Source organism: Canis aureus, chromosome 13 (genome assembly GCF_053574225.1).
Source record: "Canis aureus isolate CA01 chromosome 13, VMU_Caureus_v.1.0, whole genome shotgun sequence".
Taxonomy (NCBI): domain Eukaryota; kingdom Metazoa; phylum Chordata; class Mammalia; order Carnivora; family Canidae; genus Canis; species Canis aureus.
The window spans coordinates 12,865,167-12,887,123 of NC_135623.1; the positions used below are offsets into that span (position 1 = coordinate 12,865,167).

At 37.6% G+C, this 21,957-nt stretch overlaps 1 protein-coding gene and 1 long non-coding RNA gene across 3 annotated transcripts in view; one reads left to right on the plus strand and one right to left on the minus strand.

The window, feature by feature from the left end:
* LOC144281893 (uncharacterized) overlaps positions 1–7,657 on the plus strand; it is a 65,723-nt gene extending 58,066 nt beyond the window's left edge. For both annotated transcript variants that reach the window (XR_013350286.1, XR_013350288.1), the window contains one exon: positions 6,967–7,657. This is a non-coding gene — a long non-coding RNA (uncharacterized LOC144281893). The remainder of the gene's footprint in view (positions 1–6,966) is intronic.
* Positions 1–21,957, minus strand: part of AGO3 (argonaute RISC catalytic component 3) — a 119,178-nt gene extending 97,221 nt beyond the window's left edge. Inside the window, exon 1 of the mRNA XM_077844777.1 lies at positions 21,803–21,957. Coding sequence (XP_077700903.1) covers positions 21,803–21,821 — 19 coding nt within the window. The 5' untranslated portion in view covers positions 21,822–21,957. The remainder of the gene's footprint in view (positions 1–21,802) is intronic.

The window sequence follows — 21,957 nt, forward strand, 5'->3', positions numbered from 1 at the left end:
CGGTGGCTCAGTGGTTGAGAGTCTGCCTTCGGCTCCAGGTATGACCCCGGAGTCCCGGGATGGGAGTCCTGCATCAGGTTCCCTGCAAGGAGCTGCTTCTCCTCTGCCTATGTCTCTGCCTCTCTCTGTCTCTCATGAATAAATAAATAAAATAAAATAAAAAGAAAGAAAGAAAGAAAGGAAAATGTACGACAGTGGGGTGCCTGGCTGGCTCAGTTAGTACAGTATGCTGACTATTGATCTTAGGGTTTGAGTCGGAGCCCAAGATTGAGTGAGGAGTTTACGTAATATATTTTTTTTAAATAAAGAAAATGTATAATAGCTAAAATTTATCAAGCTCTTACCATATCTCAGGCAATGCACTATTTGCTTTAGATGTATTCTCTCACTTAATCTTCATACAAACCCTAAAATAATTTTATAGATGAGGAAAACTGAAATGATTTGCCTAAAATGTCGTAGTAGCAAATAGAACTGAGATTGGAACTATCCTGTTGAGCTATTTTGTTCCACTGGTATATCTGTCCATCCTTTTGCCAGTAACACACCGTCCTGATTACCAGTTTTGTAGTAAGTATAGTTTTGAAGTAGTTTTGAAGTCAGATAGTATCAATCTTCTGACATCATTCTCCTTCAATACTGTGTAGCTATCCTGGTAATTTTACCTTTCCATCTGGACTTTAGAATCAGTATCCACAAAATAACTTACTGAGATTTTGACTGGGATTATGCTAAATATATAAACCAAGTTGGGATACACTGATATCTTTACAATACTGAGTCTTCCTATTCATGTACATGGAATATCATCTCTCTATACATTGAGGTGTTCTTTGATTTCTTTCATCAGAATTTTGTAGCTTTCCTAATATCTTGTACCTACTTTGTTAGATTTATACCTAAGTAATTGGGGCTACTATAAATAGTATTGTCCTCTTAATTTCAAATTTTAATTGTTCATTGCTTGTCTATAATCCAAGATCTACTATAAGATTACAATCAATCAAGACAGGGAGTATTAGTCAAAAAACACATAAAAAGAAAATAGAACAGAAAGTCTCCAATTGATCCACACAAATACAGTCAACTGATCTTTGACAAAGGAACACAAGCAATTCAATGGAAAACAGCCTTTTCAACAAATGGTGACGAACAAGTGGATATACACATGCAAAACAACAATAAAGGAAAAAAAAGAATCTAGACACAGACCTAACATCTTTTTCAAAAGTTAACTCAATGGGGCACCTGGGTGGCTCAGCATCTGACTCCTGATTTCTGCTCAGGTCATGATCTCAGCGTCATGGGAACAAACATGGCATCAGGCTCTATGCTGAGCATCAAAGCCTGCTTAGGATTCTCTCTCCCCCACTCTGCCCCTCTGCCCATCCTTGCTCTAAAACAAACAAAGCAAAAAACCTCAAGATGGCCCACAGACCTAAATATAAAATGCAAAACTATAAAAGTCCTAGAAGATAACACAGTTGAAACCTTTGTGTTTGGTGATGAAATCAAAAGCACAATCCATGAAATAAAAAAACGGGTAAACTTTCATTAAAATTAAACTTCTAATCTGCAAAAGAGAATAAAACACAAGCCACAGAGAGAAAATATCTGCAAAACACAGATCTGATAAAGAAATGGTATCCAAGATACACAAAGACCTTTTAAAACTCAAAAATAAAAACAATTAAAAATAGACTGAAGATCTGAACAGATACCTCACCAAAGATATACAGATAGAAAGAAAGCATATAAAAAGATGGTCAACATCATATTGACAGTAGGGAATTCCAAACTTAAAGAAACGAGATACCACTACACACCTATACAAATGCCAAAATCCAAAACATTAATACCAAATGATGACAAGTCACTGCTGGTAGGACTGCAAAGTGGTACAGCCAGTTGGGAAAAAAAGTTAAGCAGTTTCTTACAAAACCAAACATACTATTATTATGCTATTCAGAAATCGTGCTCCTTAGTATTTACTCAGTTAGTTGAAAACATATCCACAAAAAAACCTGCACATGTATGTTGATAGTGGCTTTAGTCATAATTGTCAAAACTTGTCCTTCAGTAGGTGAGTGGATAACTAGTACATCTAGACAGTGGAATATTATTCATCTCTAAAAAAAAGAAATGTATTATCAAGCATGAAGATACATGGAGAAATCTTAAATCCATACTACTAAGTGAAAAAAGCCAATCTAAAAACGCTATGTATTATATGATTCAATTATATGACATTTTGGAAAAGGTAAAATTACGGAAACAATAAGAAAATTAGTGGTTTCCAAAGCCTTATGGGGTGGAAGTGATGAATAGGTGGAACACAGGGGATTTTAATTCTACTCTGTAGGATACTGTAATGATGGATATAGGTTACACACATCTGTCAAAACCCACAGAATGCACAACACAAAGAGTGAACCCTAAGATAGACTACAGACTTCAGATAAGAATGTATGTATGTATGTATGTATGTATCAATACTGGATCCCTAATTGTAATAAATGTAACAAACTAAAGCAGTAATACAGAGAACTGGTTGGAAGGGGAACAATGGAATATATGGGAATGCCTGTTACTTTCCAATTTTTCTATAAACTCAAACTACTAAAAAAAACTCTTAATTTTTACAAATGCATGTACATTTTGACTTAGTAATTCCATTTCTAAGTATTTATCTACACATATACTTCCACAGGTAAAAAAAAAAAAAAAAAAAAAAAAAGACATTTGTACAAGTATATCCTTGTCTACAGCATTCCTTGGAATAACAAAGAACTGAAATGTAAGCCCAATGAGGGTGGGAGTTTTGTCAGTTTCCTGTACTGATCTATAATGTCCAGAACCATTCCTGGCATACAGTAAATAATAAATGTGTTAAATAAATGAGATGAATAAATCAGAGCCCAATTATTGTTACAACCATGCAATGGAAAAATAACCTTTAACTGTTAACATTAAAAAGAAGAAAAGAAAAAGAACAGAGAACTTCCTTAGTATCAGTAGAGGTAGGTTATACGAAAAAAACAGTGCAGGATAGGATATAAAATCCATGTTCATTTGGATGAGAAAACAGAATAGACACTCATGTTAGACATATACAACCTACATTCATATTATACAGTGTACACACTATTAGAATATATTAGGACACCATGATAGTGGGAGCAATGACTGCCTTCAGAGAGGGAACTAGATGGCTGGGGGCCTAAGAAAGAAGATTGATTTTTTTTCTCCCTATATAATCTATTCTGATACCCAACACTTGTTGCTGTAACACAAATCAGCTATCTTTTTTTTTTTTTTTTTTAAGATTTTATTTATCTATTCATGAGACACACGGGGAGGGGCGGGGGGCAGAGACACAGGCAGAGGGAGAAGCAGGCTCCATGCAGGGAGCCTGATGTGGGACTCCCAGGGACGCCAGGATCACGCCCAGAGCCAAAGGCAGGCGCCCAACCACTGAGCCACCCAGGCGTCCCAATAAATCAGCTTACATGCAACTGTAAATAGGGAAATTATGTATGTCACTTTGGCACAGACTTACTTTGGTTCATATGTGGTTTTCTTCAGCCTATTAATGCTTTTGCTTTAACAAGCAACAGCAGTTGAACACAAGTACGCTAACAATGAATACAACAAACGACAGAGTAATACAGTATTGTCCATGAAACTCCTTATACCTAAGGTCTTCCCTCTGGTTAAGCCACATGGTTGGACTTAGAATAGCTTTTGCATGATTTCCTCTGAAGTTTGTACTATTTGCCTTTATCTCAGCAATTTGGCTGTCTCAAACCGTCCTCACAACCCATTTCATCGAGCTACCATCATCTTTTTTAAATATCTTAATGTAAAGCCTTATGCTTATAGTACTTATTTACTAGAACTTTTTTTTTTGCTTCTAGTAGTATTTTTAAGGGATATCCACATCATACAATTTACCCATTTAAAGTATACAATGGAAAAAAAAATAAAGTATACAATGGTTTTTAGTATATTCACAGATTTGTGCAACCATCATAATCAATTTTAGAACATCTTCCTCATCCCAAAATGAAACCCTGCACCCCTTCACCATCACCTCCCTATTCCCCCAACCAAAGACAACCATTAATCTACTTTGTCCCTATAGATTTGCCTATTCTGGAAGTTTCACATAAATGGAATCATGTAACATGTGCTCCTTTATAACTCCTTTCACTTAGCATGTTTTCAAGGTTCATCCACCTTGCAGCATTTATCAGACTTCATTCCTTTTTATTCCCAATATTCCATTGTTTGGATATTCCATCTTTTATTTATCCATTAACCATTTGATGGACATTTTGATTGTTTCCACTTTTTGGCTATTATTTTTTTTTTTAATTTTTATTTATTTATGATAGTCACAGAGAGAGAAAGAGAGAGAGGCAGAGACATAGGCAGAGGGAGAAGCAGGCTCCATGCACCGGGAGCCCGATGTGGGATTCGATCCCGGGTCTCCAGGATCGCGCCCTGGGCCAAAGGCAGGCGCTAAACCGCTGCGCCACCCAGGGATCCCTTTTTGGCTATTATAATAAATAATACTGTTATGAATTCTCATACCATGTCCTTGTATGGACATAAGTCTTTTTTTTCTTTTTCTAAGATTTTATCTATTTTTTTTTTAATGAGAACACAGAAAGACAGGCAGAGACACAGGCAGAGGGAGAAGCAGGCTCCTCACATGGAGCTCCATGTGGGACCCATCCCCGGACCCAGATCACACCCTGAGCCAAAGGCAAGAGCTAAACTGCTGAGCTACCCAGGTATCCCTGGACTAAGTTTTCTTTTCTCTTGAGTAGATTCCTAGGGATGGAATTACTGGATCATTAATTAGCCTTTTGAGGAACTGCCAGAATGTTTTCCAATCAATATGAATTTAATATGTTTAATGGTTGCGGTATTTTATTAGAATTTTCAGTTTCTATTATATTCTAGTTACAAAGTTGCATAGATTTTTAAGATTTTTTTTAAAGCAATCTCTACACCCAACATGGGGCTTAAACTTACAACCCTGAGATCAAGAGTCACCTGTTCTAGGGGATTCCTGGGTGGCTCAGCGGTTTGGTGCCTGCCTTCGGCCCAGGGCATGATCCTGGAGACCTGGGATTGAATCCTGCATCAGGCTCATTGCATGGGGCCTGCTTCTCCCTCTGCCTGTGTCTCTGCCTCTCTCTCTGTGTCTTTCATGAATGAATAAATAAAATCTTAGGAAAAAAAAAAAAAAGAGAGAGAGTCGCCTGTTCTACCGAATAAGCCAGCTGGGAGCCCCAAAGTTGCATAGGTTTTGACTCCTTAGCTTCAAGTCTATTCCCATCCCTGGCCCCATTAAGGTTTAGTATGATTGCATATATTACACTATCACACTATAGCAGAAACACCTGTGTATCCCTTTGTATCTTTTTGAATTTTGAATCATATGCTATTATGGCCTACTTTAAAAAAAATCAAGATAAAATTCACCTTGCTAACGAAACAAGGTATTCACTAAATGGAACGTAGAAGTTTTGTTTAGTCTATTCCTTTCCAAATTACATTCTAGGAAAGAGATCATAATCAGTAGTTGAATATCTCATGTGACAATAAAAGACAGCAGTACATCTTTACCACTCTTTCCATCAAGAAGTGGCGGCTTTCCTTTCCCCTTGAATCTGGGCTGTCTGTCCCTGGACTTCCACTGTGTGACTTCTGAGACTGGGCTTTAAGAGATCTGCAGCTTCTGCTTTGGAATATTACTTCTTGAAAACCAGCCTCCATACTACAAGGAAGTCCAACTGGCCACATGGAAAGGCCAAAGTGGAGCCGAGCCCAGACTCCCAGACTCTTCCCTCTTTTCTCCCATGTGACAGTACCAGTTGAGCTTCTAGCCACAAAATCTTGAGAAATGCTAAACTGCTGCTGTTGTTTTAACTCCACTAACACAGTAATGGATAACCAAAACATTCATCATTGTAGAAAAATATGGAGAAAATGTCTCATTATAAGAAAAACAATGGCATAATAAGTTACTGTATTTATATGGTTTCTTTGCTCACTACTAATCCTCTCCAACTCCAATAGTCTCCCTTCTTGAGGTTTCAATTTCATCTTTTGTTATTCTACTGCATATCTTTAAGTAGTGTTATATAAAAAGACATTGGAGGGGGGCAGATTTTTCCAAGGCTTTACACATTTAAAAATGTCTGTTACCATTATATACAAACTACCTAAAATGAACCCATACATTCAAAACTTTGATTTTCAAATTTCCACAGACATTATCTTCTAGTATTTGGTATTGTGACTGCTTTTTCTGTACGCATTCTTTGTATTTGAGACTTGAGAATCCATAAATATGTCCTTGTGTTAGTTCAAAACATATGTTCAATTTTCTTTTTTTTTTTCTTTTTGTTCAATTGAGATCAATATTTCAGAAAGGTTCCATTATTTATTTTTATCTTTCTCAAACACCTCTACAATTTGCCCTCAGTGGGCTGCATGTATGGATTCTATATCCAACCCAGTTGCTACTATAGCCCTGTAAATACAGTTGTTTAGGGGTGTCTGGGTGGCTCAGTTGGTTAAGTATTTGACATCGGCTTGGGTCACAATCTCAGGGTCCTGCAATCGAACCCCATGTTGGGATCCCCACTGAGCAAGGAATCTGCTGCTTCTTCTCTTTCTGCCCCTTCCACCTGCTTGTGCTCTGCCTGCCTCTCATATAAATAAATAAAATCTTTAAAAAATATATAGTTGTTCATAAATGTTTTTTTAATTTGCGACCAATAGCTTCCATATCTGAAGTGTGATTTTGTTTTCACTGTCTATTGTCTTTCTTGCTCATGGTATCCTGATAGCATGTATATCCTGAAAAATAATTTGTAGAAATAATTTGAGAACTAGGATAAAGATATATTCCCTAAGAAAAGATTTGCATTTGTTTCTTTCTATCAGGTTCCTGGGAATACTACCGGTCCAATGCAACTTAAATTCAAATTATAGTTTAAGCTTCCAGGGAGGATCATCCATTTCAAGATTACTCTCACCTTCAGTATACAGCATTTGAGGGGCCCAGTTTATGCTACAGAAGGTCTCCTGTATTCTACTCTCCATCATGTGCAGACTCTGGACTTTAATTTCTGTTCACTTTACATTTTCAGGCATCAAAATTTAGTTTCCAAGATCAGCAAATGCCCTCAGGGGAAAAGTGGCTCTTATGGCCATTACTTCTCTAGGTTTCCATCTCTCTTCCATTTTAGCCTGGTAATTACAGGCATATACCACAGAACTGATTTTTTTCCTGTAAAATACGTCTTGGTTTTTAAAATCTAAACTTAGAATATGTTTAGACATCTTTCAATGTAATTTTTTCAAATTATTCTTATATAACAAATGTTTACACTATGTTCCCCAAACTCATTACAACTTTTTTTTAAAGCAAGACAACGTATAAAGAAAAGTTTCAAGTTACACTCCAATGCAATTGGTAGACTATCAGACATCATACATACAAGCTTTTTATTTTTTTTTTGCTTTGGTTTTAATTAAAGTTAGTTAACATGGAGTATATTAGGTTCAGGGTACACACACAAGTTTTTTAAAGCCTGCTGAGTATCAACAGAGTGACTATGCTGGTGATAGACAAGACAAAGAAAAGAAAAGAGAAAAAGAAAAAGAAAGAAGGAAAGAAAGAAAAGAAAAGAAAAGAAAAAGAAAAGAAAAGAAAAGAAAAGAAAAGAAAAGAAAAGAGAAGAAAAGAAAAGAAAAGGAGTCATGAAACCTCATGGTAACCAACAAAGCAAAACCCTACAGTAGATATACAAAAGATAAAAAGAAAAGAATCTAAGCGCCCATTAAAGAAAATCACAAAGACAAAGGAAGAGAGCAGAGAAGAAAGGAATTTTCTTTTATTGGCATAAAAATAGAAACATTTTTGTTGGCATAAAAATAGAAACATTTTTCTATTTTTATGCCAATACCATACTGTTTTATTAACACAACTTTGTAATATAGTTTGAAATCAGGGACCATGATTCCTCCAGTTTTGTTGTTCTTTCTCAAAGTTGCTTGGCTCTTTGTGGTCTTTTGTGGTTTAACACAAATTTTAGGACTGTTTGTTCTATTTCTGTGGAAAATGCCAATGGAATTTTGATAGAGATTGTACTGAACCTGCAGACTGCTTTAGGCAGTATGGCATTTTTACAATATTAATTTTTCTAATCCAAGAGCACTTTCCATTTGTGTTGTCTTCAGTTTCTTTTATCAATGTCTGACAGTTTTCAGTATCCATGTTTTTCACCTCCTTGGTTAAATTTATTTCTAGGTATTTTCTTCTTTTTGATTCAGTCGAAGATGAGACTTTTCTTAATTTCTTTTTTTTAAAATTTTTATTTATTTATGATAGTCACAGAGAGAGAGAGAGAGAGAGAGAGGGGGGGGGCAGAGACACAGGCAGAGGGAGAAGCAGGCTCCATGCACCGGGAGCCCGACGTGGGATTCGATCCTGAGTCTCCAGGATCGCGCCCTGGGCCAAAGGCAGGCGCTAAACCGCTGCGCCACCCAGGGATCCCTAATTTCTTTTTCTGTTAGATTACTAAGCATACAAAGTTAACAAATTTTGTATATTGCTTTCACATCCTGCAACTTCACTGAATTCATATATTAGACTGGATAGTTTTTTGGTGGTCTTCCAGGTTTTCTATACATATGTAATGTCATCTGCAAATAGTGACATCTTTACTTCTTCCTCTTAGGAAGGATGCCTTTTATTTCTTCTTGCCTAATTGTTCTGGCTAGTACTTCTAGTACTCTATGGAATAAAAGTGGCGAGGGTTGGCATTTTTGTCTTTTTCCTGAACTTACAAGAAACATTTTCAGCTTTTTACTGTTGAGTAGGATAGTAGTTGTGGCCTTGTCACATACAGACATTATTATGTTGAGGTATGTTCAGCTGTCTTATTTTAAAAATGAGATAAACCTATACATTCTAGATGTGCTTGGCTTTAAGCTATAAAAAAAAATATGTAGCTCTTTAACAAATATTAACAGGCATCTACAACAGGTCATAAAATATACTTAGTGCACTTCTCTGCACTGAGCACCTAGTATTTGGGGGGAGGTAGAGAGGGAAACAGGCATAAAGAATTTTTTCCCTTCATATCAATTTCAGAAGTAGACATACCAAATCAAAGGATATGAACAGAAATGTATTTCTGACTCCTGATACTTACTGCCAAATAGCATATGAACACATTAATATCATAAGATCTCTCTCTTATCCTTTCTAGCATTAGGCGTTACAATTTTAAAATATCTTTTATTTGTTAATAAAATAACCTGCTATTTTATTTACAAATGATTACTATCAAGATTGGCTTAAAACTAATATGTAATGTTCCTATATACCCCATTCTCTAATGAAACTCACTGCCCCTATAGGTAATTAAAAAACAACAACAACAAAAAAAAAGCATGGGGCACCTGATTGGCTCAGTCAGAGGAGCATGCGGCTCTTGATTTCAGGGTGGTGAGTTTGAGCCCCAACTGGGAATAAAACTTAAAAGAAAATAAAAAACATAAAAGGTCATTTATCTACTTAATTTATTCAACAATTATTATGTTCAAGTTTTTATAGATACAGAGATTAATAAGTCAGCTATTTGCTTTAAGTAGTTCCTAATATATTGGGGGGGGGGGATATTCCATCTTTATATGTAAGGAATGTTAACAACAATAGCTATCTTTATTAATAATTTTTTTTTTTAATTTTTATTTATTTATGATAGTCACAGAGAAAGAGAGAGAGAGAGAGGCAGAGACACAGGCAGAGGGAGAAGCAGGCTCCATGCACTGGGAGCCCGATGTGGGATTCGATCCCGGGTCTCCAGGATCGCGCCCTGGGCCAAAGGCAGGCGCCAAACTGCTACGCCACCCAGGGATCCCTAATAAATGTTTTAAAGATTTATTTTAGAGAGAGCAAGAGAGCATTCATGCATAAGTAGGAGAAGCAGAGGGAGGAGGGAGAAGGACAGACTCTCAAGCAGGCTCCATGGAGTAGGAGCCCCAGGTCAGGTTCAATCCCACAACCCTGAGATCATGACTGAGCCAAAGTCAAGAGTCTGGCACTTAACCAACTGAGCCAACCAGGCGCCCCTACCTTTATTATTAAATATTTCAAACACATTTTGTGATTTCTTGCAACATAACTTTTGAGGCAGGTACTATATTATACTGAGAAAACTTGAAGCGTTGGAAGATTTAAAAACATGTTCACAGTTAGAAAATGGCAAAGCCAGGATTTGCAATTAGTCAGTTTGATTCGGAGCCTCCATTTTTAACCGTTACACTATACCATTCATTATACCATTATACTACTACAAACTAACATCTGCTGAAAGTCTATCATTCACTAAATCATTCATTCATTGACTCATTAATCTGTTCAACAAATCATTGCCTCCAACTGTCAAGCATTGTTCAGGCCCAGGTGAAGAATAATTTTAAAAATATTAATAAAGAGCTAATCTTCAAGAAGCTTTTATGGGAGGGTTGGATGAGTAGATTATATTGCATTTCTTTTTTTGCCAGTCGTGTAGTATTGAATGCTGTAAAGAAAAATAAAATACGGTAAGGGGATAGGGGCACCTGGGTAGCTAAGTCACTTAAGCATCTGACTCTTATTTCAGCTCAGGTTATCTCAGGGTTGTGAGATTGAGTCCCGCACGGAGCTCTGTGCTGGACATGAAGCCTACTTTAGATCCTCTCTCTTCCTCCCCCTCTGCCTCTCATCCCCCCACAAAAATAAATGTTAAGGGGATAAACAGAGGAAGGGTTGGAAAATTAACATTAACAATTTTAGACGGGTTTGTTAAAGACCTCTATGAAAGGGTGACAGAAAACAGAGGAAGTGAGAAAAAGAGTCATGTGGGCATTTGGAAGAACATTCCAGGCCAAGGGAAAATCAAGTTTAGAGGAAAAAGCAGAAGTTTGCTTGGTGAAGAACGGCAAAGAGACCACTATGCCTGGACCACAGTGAGCAAGAAAAGAATAAGAGATGAGGTCAGAAGATAATGGGAGATCAGATCATATGGGATTTGAAAACCATAATGAGTTCTTTGGATTGTATTCTGAAACATAAAAACCAACAAAGGGTTCTATGTCAAGAAGCATTATGATTTTATTTTATTTTTTTTTAAACAATCACTCTGGCTGCTGTATGAAAAACTGTATGTAAAGGTACAGGCAGAGAGACCAGTTAGCAGGCTAGCTGATTGTCCAAGCAAAGTATAATATTGGCTAGGGATGGGGTTGTAGCACTTGGGGGAGTGATGTTGATGTGGAAAACATTTATAAGGTAGACCTGATAGGAACTGCTATGAATTAGGGGGGTGTGTGTGTGGTGTGAGAGAAAAGATCTCTCAAGGATGTTTGTTTTCAGTCTAAGCAACTAAAAGAACGGAAGTGTCATTTATTGAGTTAGGAAGGACTCAGGATCAAATTTGGAGAGGAAATAAATTTTTAGGACATGCTAAGCTTGATGGATCTATACAATGAGGTGTCTAGTAGGCAATTAGATGTGTGTAAAGTTCAAGGGAGAGGTCCAGGCTAGAGTCATAAATGTGAGTGTCCTGGGCATACAGTGCTATTTGAAACCACTGGACTGGAGATTACCCAAACTGTGGTAGGAAACAGAAGAACACTAAGCCCTGGGATACTCCCAATGTTCAGAGATTGGGGAAATGAAGAGGGCATAATAAAGGAGGCAAAAAAGTGATATCCAGTAAGGTTGAGAAGAACCTGGAAAGAGTGGTACCGAGGAAAAAGTGAAAAAAGAATGTTTCAGGGTGCCTAGGTGGCAGAGTGGATTAAGTTTGCAACTCTTGGTTTCAGCTCAGGTCATGATCTTAGTGTCATGAGATAAGAGCCCCACATCAGGCTAAGCACTCAGTGTAGAGTCTGCTTGAGATTCTCTCTCTCCCTCTCCCTCTGCCCCTACTTGTGCTTTTGTATCTTACTCTCTAAAAAATAAATCTAAAAAAAAAAAATAATAATAAATAAATAAATAAATAAATAAATAAATCTAAAAAAATGTTTCAAGAAGGAAGCAACTTAAATAAGGTCAAATAAAATGAAGATTTGGGAATTGACTATTGAGTTTAGCTAACTCTATACTGATGTTGATAAGAGCAATTTCAGGGCACCTGGGTGGCTCAGTGGTTTAGTGTCTGCCTTTGGCTCAGGGAGTGATCCCGGGGTCCTGGGATCGACTCCCACATCAGGCTCCCCAAGGGGAGCCTGCTTCTTCCTTTGCCTGTGCCTCTGACTCTCTCTCTGTGTCTCTCATGAATAAATGAATAAAATCTTTAAAAAAAAAAAAAGAGCAATTTCAGCAAAGTAGTGGGAACCAAAACTTCACTGGAGTAAGTCTGAAAAGAATCCCCCCTGCATGTGATCAAGACTTTAAGTCCTAGCAGTTAACAGTAAATTGAAAGGAACATGTTAAATCACACAATGAAGATGGAACCAGCAAAATCCAGACTGTGATAACTCTAAAAGAACAAACAATCCATAAACTGCATAGGATAAAAGGACAGAAAACTTAGATTAAAAAAGCACTTAAAAGACATAGCAATCACGAACGCATAAAAAAGAAGGGGAATGGCGGATCCTTGGGTGGCTCAGTGGTTTGGCGCCTGCCTTTGGCCCAGGGCGTGATCCTGGAGTCCCGGGATCCAGTCCCACGTCGGGCTCCCAGCATGGAGCCTGCTTCTCCCTCCTCCTGTGTCTCTGCCTCTCTCTCTCCTTCTCTCTGTGTCTATCATAAATAAATCTTAAAAAAAAAAGAAAGGTTTAAAAAAAAAAAAAAAGAAGGGGAATATATACGCACACACACACACACACAATGGAATATTAGCCATAAAAAAGAATGAAATCTTGCCATTGCAACAACATGGACAGATCTAGAGAATATAATGCTAAGTGAAATACATTAGTCAGAGAAAGACAAATGCCATACTTTACATATATGAGGAATTTAAGAAACAAAACAAATGAAAAAGAGAGACAGACTTTTCAATATAGAAAACTGATGGTTACCAGAGGGGAGGAGAGTAAGGGATAGGTGAAATACGTAAAGGGGATTAGGAACACACTTACCATGATGAGCACTGAGTAATGTATAGGATTGTTGAATCATTATACTGTACACATGAAATTAACGTAACAGTGTGTATATTAACTGTACTGGAATTTTAAAAAGACAATCATAACGTGTGAAATTTATTTGGATCTGAACTCAAAAATGAAAATAAAGGGCAAATTAGAAAAAAGTACAGCTAAGTAGAAGTTTGAACATTAGATGTTTGATATCAACAATAATTATTATTTTGCTGTGATAATGGTACTATGGTTTATGTAAAGAGCCTGTATCTTTTGTAAATACTCAGTAGCTATTTATGAATGAAACAGTATTATGAGTAGAATATGCTTCAAAAAAATACAAGGGACGGGACATTAGAAGGGACACAATTGGATATGAGTTTATGATTGTTAGGTTTGGGTGATGGGTACGTGGTAGCTTATTACATAATTCTGCCTATTTGTAAGTATCTTCAATTCTCTATTACAAAAGTCTTAAGAAATAAGAAAAGAAGTGCCATTTCCTTTGCATACTTAAACTCTTTACCATCCCATTGTACAAACAAGGAAATTAAAGTTAAGGAAGATTAAATGTACCACTCAAAGTCACAGTTAACTTTTTAAATAAACTTTTTTTTAAATGTATTTTTATTTATTTATTTATTTATTTATTTGAGAAAGTGAGAGAGAGCAAGAGGGAACATGTGTACATGGGCGTGCACAAGCAGAGCGAAGAACAGAAGGGAGAGGAAGAGAATTTCTGAGGCCATCTCTGCACTGAGCTAGGAGCCTGATGTAGGGCTCAATCTCATGACCCTGAGATCATGACCAGCCAAAACCAAGATGCTCAACTGAGCCACCCAGGCACCCCTAGGCTTTTTTTTTTTTTTTTTTAAGAGCAGTTTTAGGTTCACAGCAAAATCAAGCAGACGGTAAATATGCCTCCTGCCCACACATCCCCAGAGCCTCCCAATCCACATCCCCACACCCAAGTGGTACATTTGTTACAATCACTGAATCTACAATGACACATCATTATCAAGTCAGTTAATCTGAGAGCCAGATTTGTCTCTAAAACCCATGCTTTGTACACTATATCACACTGCCAATTTTTTCCCCATCATTTTGTCGGGTGCTATTTATACAAACTGGCAAAAAACCAAAATTGTTTCATGAATAAGCAATGTAACAAACTATCGTTATTATAAAATCATCATCAAGTTTAAGTATCCAAAAAATACTTTAATATAAATTAATGAAGCAATTCTGTCAATGCAACAAATTATACTCCCATGAAGCATATTTCAGTTATTTAACAAATACATATACTGCCCACTAGATTTGAAGATATAATTACACGGAAATACAAAGCACTATCTGGAACTTCTCTCCACCTCAAATGTTTCTTTCAGTAGTTATAGTAAGTACTGGCTAGTATCAACTGACCACATTAAACTTCGAACATAAAACAATATACATTCACAGGATGTTATGTTATTCAGGGATCTAACATCTAACTTGTATTAGTTTTTTGAGTCCCAAGCTAAATAATGGCCTACAGCAAATGAACGATGAAAAACAGTGGATAAATCAACGATAGCATATACTATTGCCTATTATGAAAATAGTAGATTTTCACTGGGAACTTCTCCTCCAATATTTATGGAATACATCTTGTTTCAACAATTCTACTTCTAGGAATTAGGGCACCACACACACACACACACACACACACACACGGATACTTAGCAAAGTTTTATTTACAATGAAAAATAATAAAGAAACCTAAACCACCATCAATGTGACTGATTAAATAGGCACTGAGTAAAGATCATCACAGTGCCGTAAAAATGTAAGTATTATTATGGAAAAAATGTCCAGGACACTTTACTAAGTAGAAAAAGCAGGTTAAAAACAATGAAAAAAAAAAAAAAACAATTAATGATGGATGGAGAGATGAATGGATGTCTGGGAAGACAGACAAAATAATTAGCAATGATTTTATCCAGAGCATGGGATATTATTTTCACTTTCCACTTTATTTTATTTTTTTTAAGATTTATGTATTCATGTGAGAGACAGTAAGAGCATGCAAGGGAAAGGGCAGAGGGAGAGGGAGAGAAAGTCACAAGCAGGCTCCACGCTGAGCAAGGAGCCCATCATGAGGCTTGATCTCAGAACCCTGAGATCAGGACCTGAGCTGAAACCAAGAGTTGGAGGCTTAACCCACTGCATCAACCAGGCACCCCTTCACTTTCTACTTTACTCTATTGTTTGCTTTTTAAAAACAATAAATAAGTGTTTTTATACCAAGGAAAAAATTTGTTTTTTGTTTTGGAAAATATATTGTATGGCTTCAAACTTTGACATAATAAAACATCTGTTTACTACATGAACTTACAAGGATAAGCAGTAAACATCAGCATGAAATTTTAGTAACCTCCCGCCTACTAGTTCTACGTATTCATTCAATGAACCTGTACAAACAGCACACTTATTACCATATTACATTTATTATTTCACTATAGCCAAATAATCCCTTGTAGAAATTCAGCCTGCTGAGGGTAAAATTTCTCAGATGGCAGTACTGGGGAACAATTGTTTTGTTTTGTTTAAAGATTTTATTTATTCATGACAGACACCGAGAGAGGTAGAGACATAGACAGAGGGAGAAGCAGGCTCCCTGCGGGGATTCCAGTGCGGGACTTGATCCTGGGTCTCCAGTTTCACGCCCTGGGCTGAGGTGGCGCTAAACCACTGGGCCACCGGGGCTGCCCCAGGGGAGTAATTGTTAGAAAGGCATTTTGCTCCTTGCAAACCAGAGAGCACGCTACCCAAAGAGGTCTCGCACTACAGAAATGCCTTGAGATTTACTTCATAATTAAAGGTGGGCTAACTTCTGAAAAACTTTGGTCAGCCAAGCAAAAATTTTAGGAAAATTTTGAGTAATTTTAAAGTAATGCCACTTTTATGTTAAACATACAGACAGAAATCAAGTCTTAATTTAGAAACCAGAAGTTTCTTTTAAAAAAAGGAAGACTTAATTGCTAAGATATAAGCCCATTTTGCAATCTATTCTTTGAAAGCTTTTTAAAAAATTTCAATACATTAATGAACTTCTTTTGTTAGAAGATTTAGAAATCACTTAAAATATCAAGTATTGGGTAGGTGCTGAGTGGCTCAGTTGGTTAAGCGTCTGCCTTCATGAAGCTCAGGTCACGATCCCAGAGTCCTGAGATCGAACCCTGCACCAGGTTCCCTACTCAGCAGGAAGCCTGCTTCTCCCTCTACCCCTCCCCCCTGCTCGTGATCTATCAAATAAATAAAATATTTTTTAAAAATCAAGCTCTGGTGATAACTCAAAAACAGTATTATATAAGCCTACAGTTGAGAACATTTTCTTGCAAAATTTCTTTCATGAGTGAAAAACATAAAAATATTCCATGTTAGTATTGTACAGATAGCTTCTAATTTCTCGAGAACTTGACAATTCAGTAACAAACGTAGAAAAAAAACCCTGGCTAATTCAAAACAAAAAATTCCTCCAAATTACTTCACTATTACTTCAGAATAATGTAAACAATTTTTTATTGTAACCAAAAGACAAAAAGCCCACATTAAAAGAAAATAACAAAAAAAAAAAAAAAAAGAAAATAACAGTTATGTGACATGGTTTTGCTAAATCTCAATAGTCTTTTTTTTAAGCAACGGTAGCCAAAGAAAGTTATTAATATTAACACAGATAATGGCAGAAAACTACAGAAACTCTAAATACAGAAAGGCTGTTCATGTATCCTAACAGCATAACCATTATGGTTGAAAAACCACACAATATTCTTTCTCACATCTGTTTTGTTAATGAGCCAAGAATGGGGGTCTATTGGGTATCCTAGACAACTGAATTAGAAGTAGGAATGTCTGGTGAATGCTATTTACCCCAACAAACTGAGACTATATAGGTTAGGAAAGGATACTATTCTTAAATAAATTGTATTTTTAGTTTTATCTTCTCAGAAAATGAACTATTACTTGCCTTATTCCCCCATCTATCAAAAAAAAAAACCTTATAAATTATTCTATATCCCAAGTTTTAAATATTAAAAGGTGTTTTGTTAGATTAACAAAATATTTATTTTATCTTTCAGATAGACTCTCAAATATTTAGACTATAAAGATCTATGTGAAACACGATGGCTGCTATATGAAAAAACTAGAAAACAGTATCAATTAAAATACGACAGTTTATGACAGTTTAGCAAGAACTGTATTCTGAACTACAGTTTTCCCATATACGACAGAGAACTCTTCCAGGAAATGTCCCCTCTACAGGGCCCCAGGTCTCTGCATGCTATCAGCCTGGCTTATAGAACCAAATAAACACAATGTTCCCACTGGAAAACATAAATGAATATAAACTAAATCTAAGTTACCAACTTAGTACATAAAATTCTCCAAAAAGAGCAAAAGGAAGGAATATCTCGAAATCATTTCATTCTAGCAGCTTTCTTAAATTACTTAATTCCTTATTATTATTTTAATAAAGAAATTTACTAGTTTGAAACCTGGCTTAAAAACTTAAAGAGTGATCAGGATGATGGAAACATGGCTAACATGATTTTAAAAGTCTTCATTACATTACTCAAATTACATTTCAGGGTTACCTATATGTTCTTTTTCTCCTTTAAGTCTTTGTTTAGAAGAACAAAATTGTTTCTTGCCTCCTTTTCAATTTTCCCTCAGGGAAAAAAATTTCCAGCGCTGTAAGAGAAATTAAATTCTAAAACAAAAATCAAAATAATCTTGCATATTTTTAAGTCCCACTGCTAGTCAAGAGCAGCAAATATCAGGAAAAAAAGTCATGATGGCCACTCAAGAACAGCACAAGTTAAAATTCAAGTGGCAACCAAGTAGAAAAACCTTTTGCGTGTTCAAAATTCATGCCCTGTAGACAGAGAAGCATTTTGACAATTTTTTCTTCAAGACAAAAATCCACAAGTGAGAAAACTTATATTCCAAAGTGATTTAAAAAAGATTAAGCACTAAAATACTAAAAGATTAAATACTTTATTCATCTCATTCAAACTTAATTTCATATATGCAACTTCTGTTTCTTTGAAACTTGTTCTCAAATGATTTTTTTTCTAGTTTTTTAATTCTATTATTTTTTTCTAGTTTTTTTATTCTATGATTTTATTTTCTATTCTATTATTTTCTAGTTTTTTTTTATTCTCCATGCATGGAGCCTAACATGAAGTTTGAACTCAGGACCCTGAGACCGCAACCTGAGCTAAGACTCAGATGTTTGATGGACTGAGCCAACCAGGCAACCCTAGATTTTTAGTATTTAAAAAAATCCAGAGCCTTGAAATCACTTTGCAGATCCCAACATGAATTTAAGAGTATCACTAAGAAACATGGTCTATTTACTCCTGCAACACTGTATAAGACTGCGACCAAAGGTTATCAAACCACTTTGCACATCATTAATTTCAAGTAACAGCAAATGTTTTTCTTCCTTGGCAGGTAAGTACAATTCCTTCTCCCTTAAACAGTAGTCTAACTACACCTAAAAATACCTATAGAATAGGTCCTAAAACCCTGCTACAAAGGAGAAGTGATATCCTAATGAATGTTTCTGCAGCTTCCATTCACACTTTATTTGGAATTAAAACAAATACTTTTAGTCCAATTGTAACTAAACTATAAAAAAAACAACAACCAGAATTTCATTAGAAGTTTTCCTAACTAAAGAGTCACAGGCACAGATGAAAAACTATTGTTATATTTAAAAACCAATTGTGCTAGCTTTTCTGGTTAAAGTTTACGCAGTTCTTTTTTTTTTTTTTTTTTTTTTTTAAGATTTTATTTATTTATTAGAGACAGAGTGAGAGGCAGAGACACAGGCAGAGGGAGAAGCAGGCTCCATGCAAGGAGCCTGACATGGGACTCGATCTTGGATCTCCAGGATCACACCCTGGGCTGAAGGCGGCTCTAAACCACTAAGCCACCAGGGCTGCCCAGTTCACCCAGTTCTAAATCAGTACAATGAACAGGACACCCTAAAAAATCACTTAAAATATTACATGCAAAAATGGACAAATATTCATTTTTAGTAATGATTCACCCAGAAACAATTAACATAGCATTTGTATCCAAAGTCCAAGTCCCCCCATGTAAATAAATGTAAGTTTCCTATTTATCTTCCTAAGAACTAGTATTTAAAATAGCCTGTCATAAGGTAATACCTAAGACTTTCCACACACAAACCAAAACCTTAGAACCAAATTGGAGCAAAGATCCAACATTTACTCAATAGACTATCAAAACATTTATGTCTAAGAAGATGTTTTTAAGAAATCTCTGCACCCAAAGTGGGGTTCAAACTCAGAACTGAGTTCAAAAGTCACAGGCTCTACCAATGAGCCAACCAGGCACCCCCATGTCTAAAATATTTTAAACCTAAATATGGACCTACCTATTTTTTTTATGTTTTATTTTTAAGTAATCTCCACATCCAACATGGGGCTCCAACTCACAACCCTGAAATCAAAAGCCTCACGCTCCAAAGACTGAAACAGGCAGGCACCCCCCCTCTTTACCTCTCAAACTCTTGATTTAAAACTTAGTTGTGTATTTTACCCAACTATGCTTTCAGTTACACGTGCAGCATTAACAATTACACATAAGACCCAGGAAGAATGGAAACTTTGTTTTTGATGATGACAATTCTGAGCCATATTATACTTTATCTCCATTATTAGATTAATCATGTATGAACTGCATTGAAGAGCAAACTTTGAGTTTCAAGAGGTCTAAGCATACGGTCGATATTATCTAATTCTACCTCCCCAGATGTGAAGATAGTTAAATGTGTATATATTTCAGCAATGGCACATGCAAAAAGAAGACGTAAGACTTATCTATAGCTCAAGAACTCACTGGAGTGTTTACTGAATCACACTTGGCTAGTTGGACCAGTTGGCCAGGCGACTGGACTTCAGAAATATTTTTGAGGATGTTGTCCATACATTGGGCCATAATTTCATACAAAAAACCCAAAGGTGAAAAACACTTAAAAATTTTTTTGAACTATCTTTAAAAGTCTTAGGGTAATTAATAAAGTGTTTAATTTTCATGTTTTGCTTTCCAGGCCTGATAACAGGACAGTTATGTAAAAGTCACCTATAGCCCTAGATCATCCTATTCACTCAAAAGTATGGTACACAACTAAAAGACAAAGGCAGGGCACAGTTTCAGAAATATACAAATCAATGATAAACAAATGAAAATCTAAAACTTCACAAGCTCGGGGATCCCTGGGTGGCTCAGCAGTTTAGCACCTGCCTTTGGACCAGGGCGTGATCCTGAAGTCCCAGGATCGAGTCCCCCATCGGGCTCCCTGCGTGGAGCCTGCATCTCCCTCTGCCCGTGTCTCTGCCTCTCTCTGTGTCTCATGAATAAATAAATAAAATCTTAAAAAAAAAAAAAGTAACTTTAAGAAAAAAATTAATAAAACTTCACAATCTATAAAGTATCCCTTTTAAAGAAAATATGAAGATGACAGAAAAAAGAATGCAAAAGAGAAACAGAAGAAACTGATTAGAAAAAATTTCATGTAAACCTTGCAATAATCTCCTCGCCCCATTCCCGCCCCCCCACCCCGCTACAAATTGAGCGCTGTTTGCATCTAATGACAATTACACTTCTTTTTTTTTTTGACAATTACACTTCTTAACTTAATCAACGAAACCCCTCATTATCTTTAGGTCACCGACCTCCTTTATCACTTAACTTTTTCTTATATTCAAATACCTCCCAGACTAGCAAAACGACACGTGAAATTCAGGAACTTGTGATCTCCATCAGCAACGAGACAGCCCGTCCCCACCTCAATATTCCAAAAATCAACTTATGTGTTACCGTCTGGATGAAGCGTACTTCCAAATCTACCACGTTATAAGTATGATTTTTTGGGAAGCAGGTCATTATGTAACAGCTACTTTGTGTCTCCTAGTTACTTTAGAATCGTAAAAAAAGTGCTTGCTTGCTTATTTATTTATTTATTTATTTATTTATTTATTTATTTTCCCCCAAGGCAAGTACTGCCCATGTTGCAGATTTTCTCAAAAACTGCCGTTTTCCCAAGAGGAGAGAGAGCAGGTTGTTTTAATTTCCAGAACTCCCGGAATAGGAGAGTCTTCTCCGGGGACCAGGGAAGGCGGAGGGAGTCCGAGCAGCAGCTCGCGGATCCACGTCGCCGCGGGAGCGGGATGCGGGCCCGGGGGCCGGAGGCGGCGGCCGGAAGGAGCTGCGGCCGGGCCGTGACCTCGCCCTCGGCCGGGCCCGCCCCGGGCTCCCGCTGCCCCGCGGCTCCGCGGGACGCGCACCCCGCACGCCGGCCGCCCGAGCAGCGAAGGCGACGCCGAAGCCCGCCTGCTCGCGGGAGGACCCCGAAGCACGACGCTGCCAGCGGCGCCCCCCGCCGTCCCGCCCTCCGCGCAGCTTCGCGTCCTCCGGGCCCGGGACCCGCGGCGGGGCTGCGCGGGGACGGAGGGGGCGGGGAGGGGGACGACCGCGCGCTCCGGGGCTCCGGGGCTCCGGGGCTCCTCCCGCCCCGCCCGCCCCGCCCGCCCGGCAGCCGCGGCTCGCTCACCTGCGGAGCCGATTTCCATTCATGGAGCTGGGGGGGTGCTTCGGCCGAGAAGGGCGCCCGCCGCTGGGGGCGCGGAGGCAGCGCAGGGGCGACGCGGACGCCGGGCCTGCCGGCGGGCGGCGATAACCGCTCCTCGGGGACGGCCGCCGCGGGGA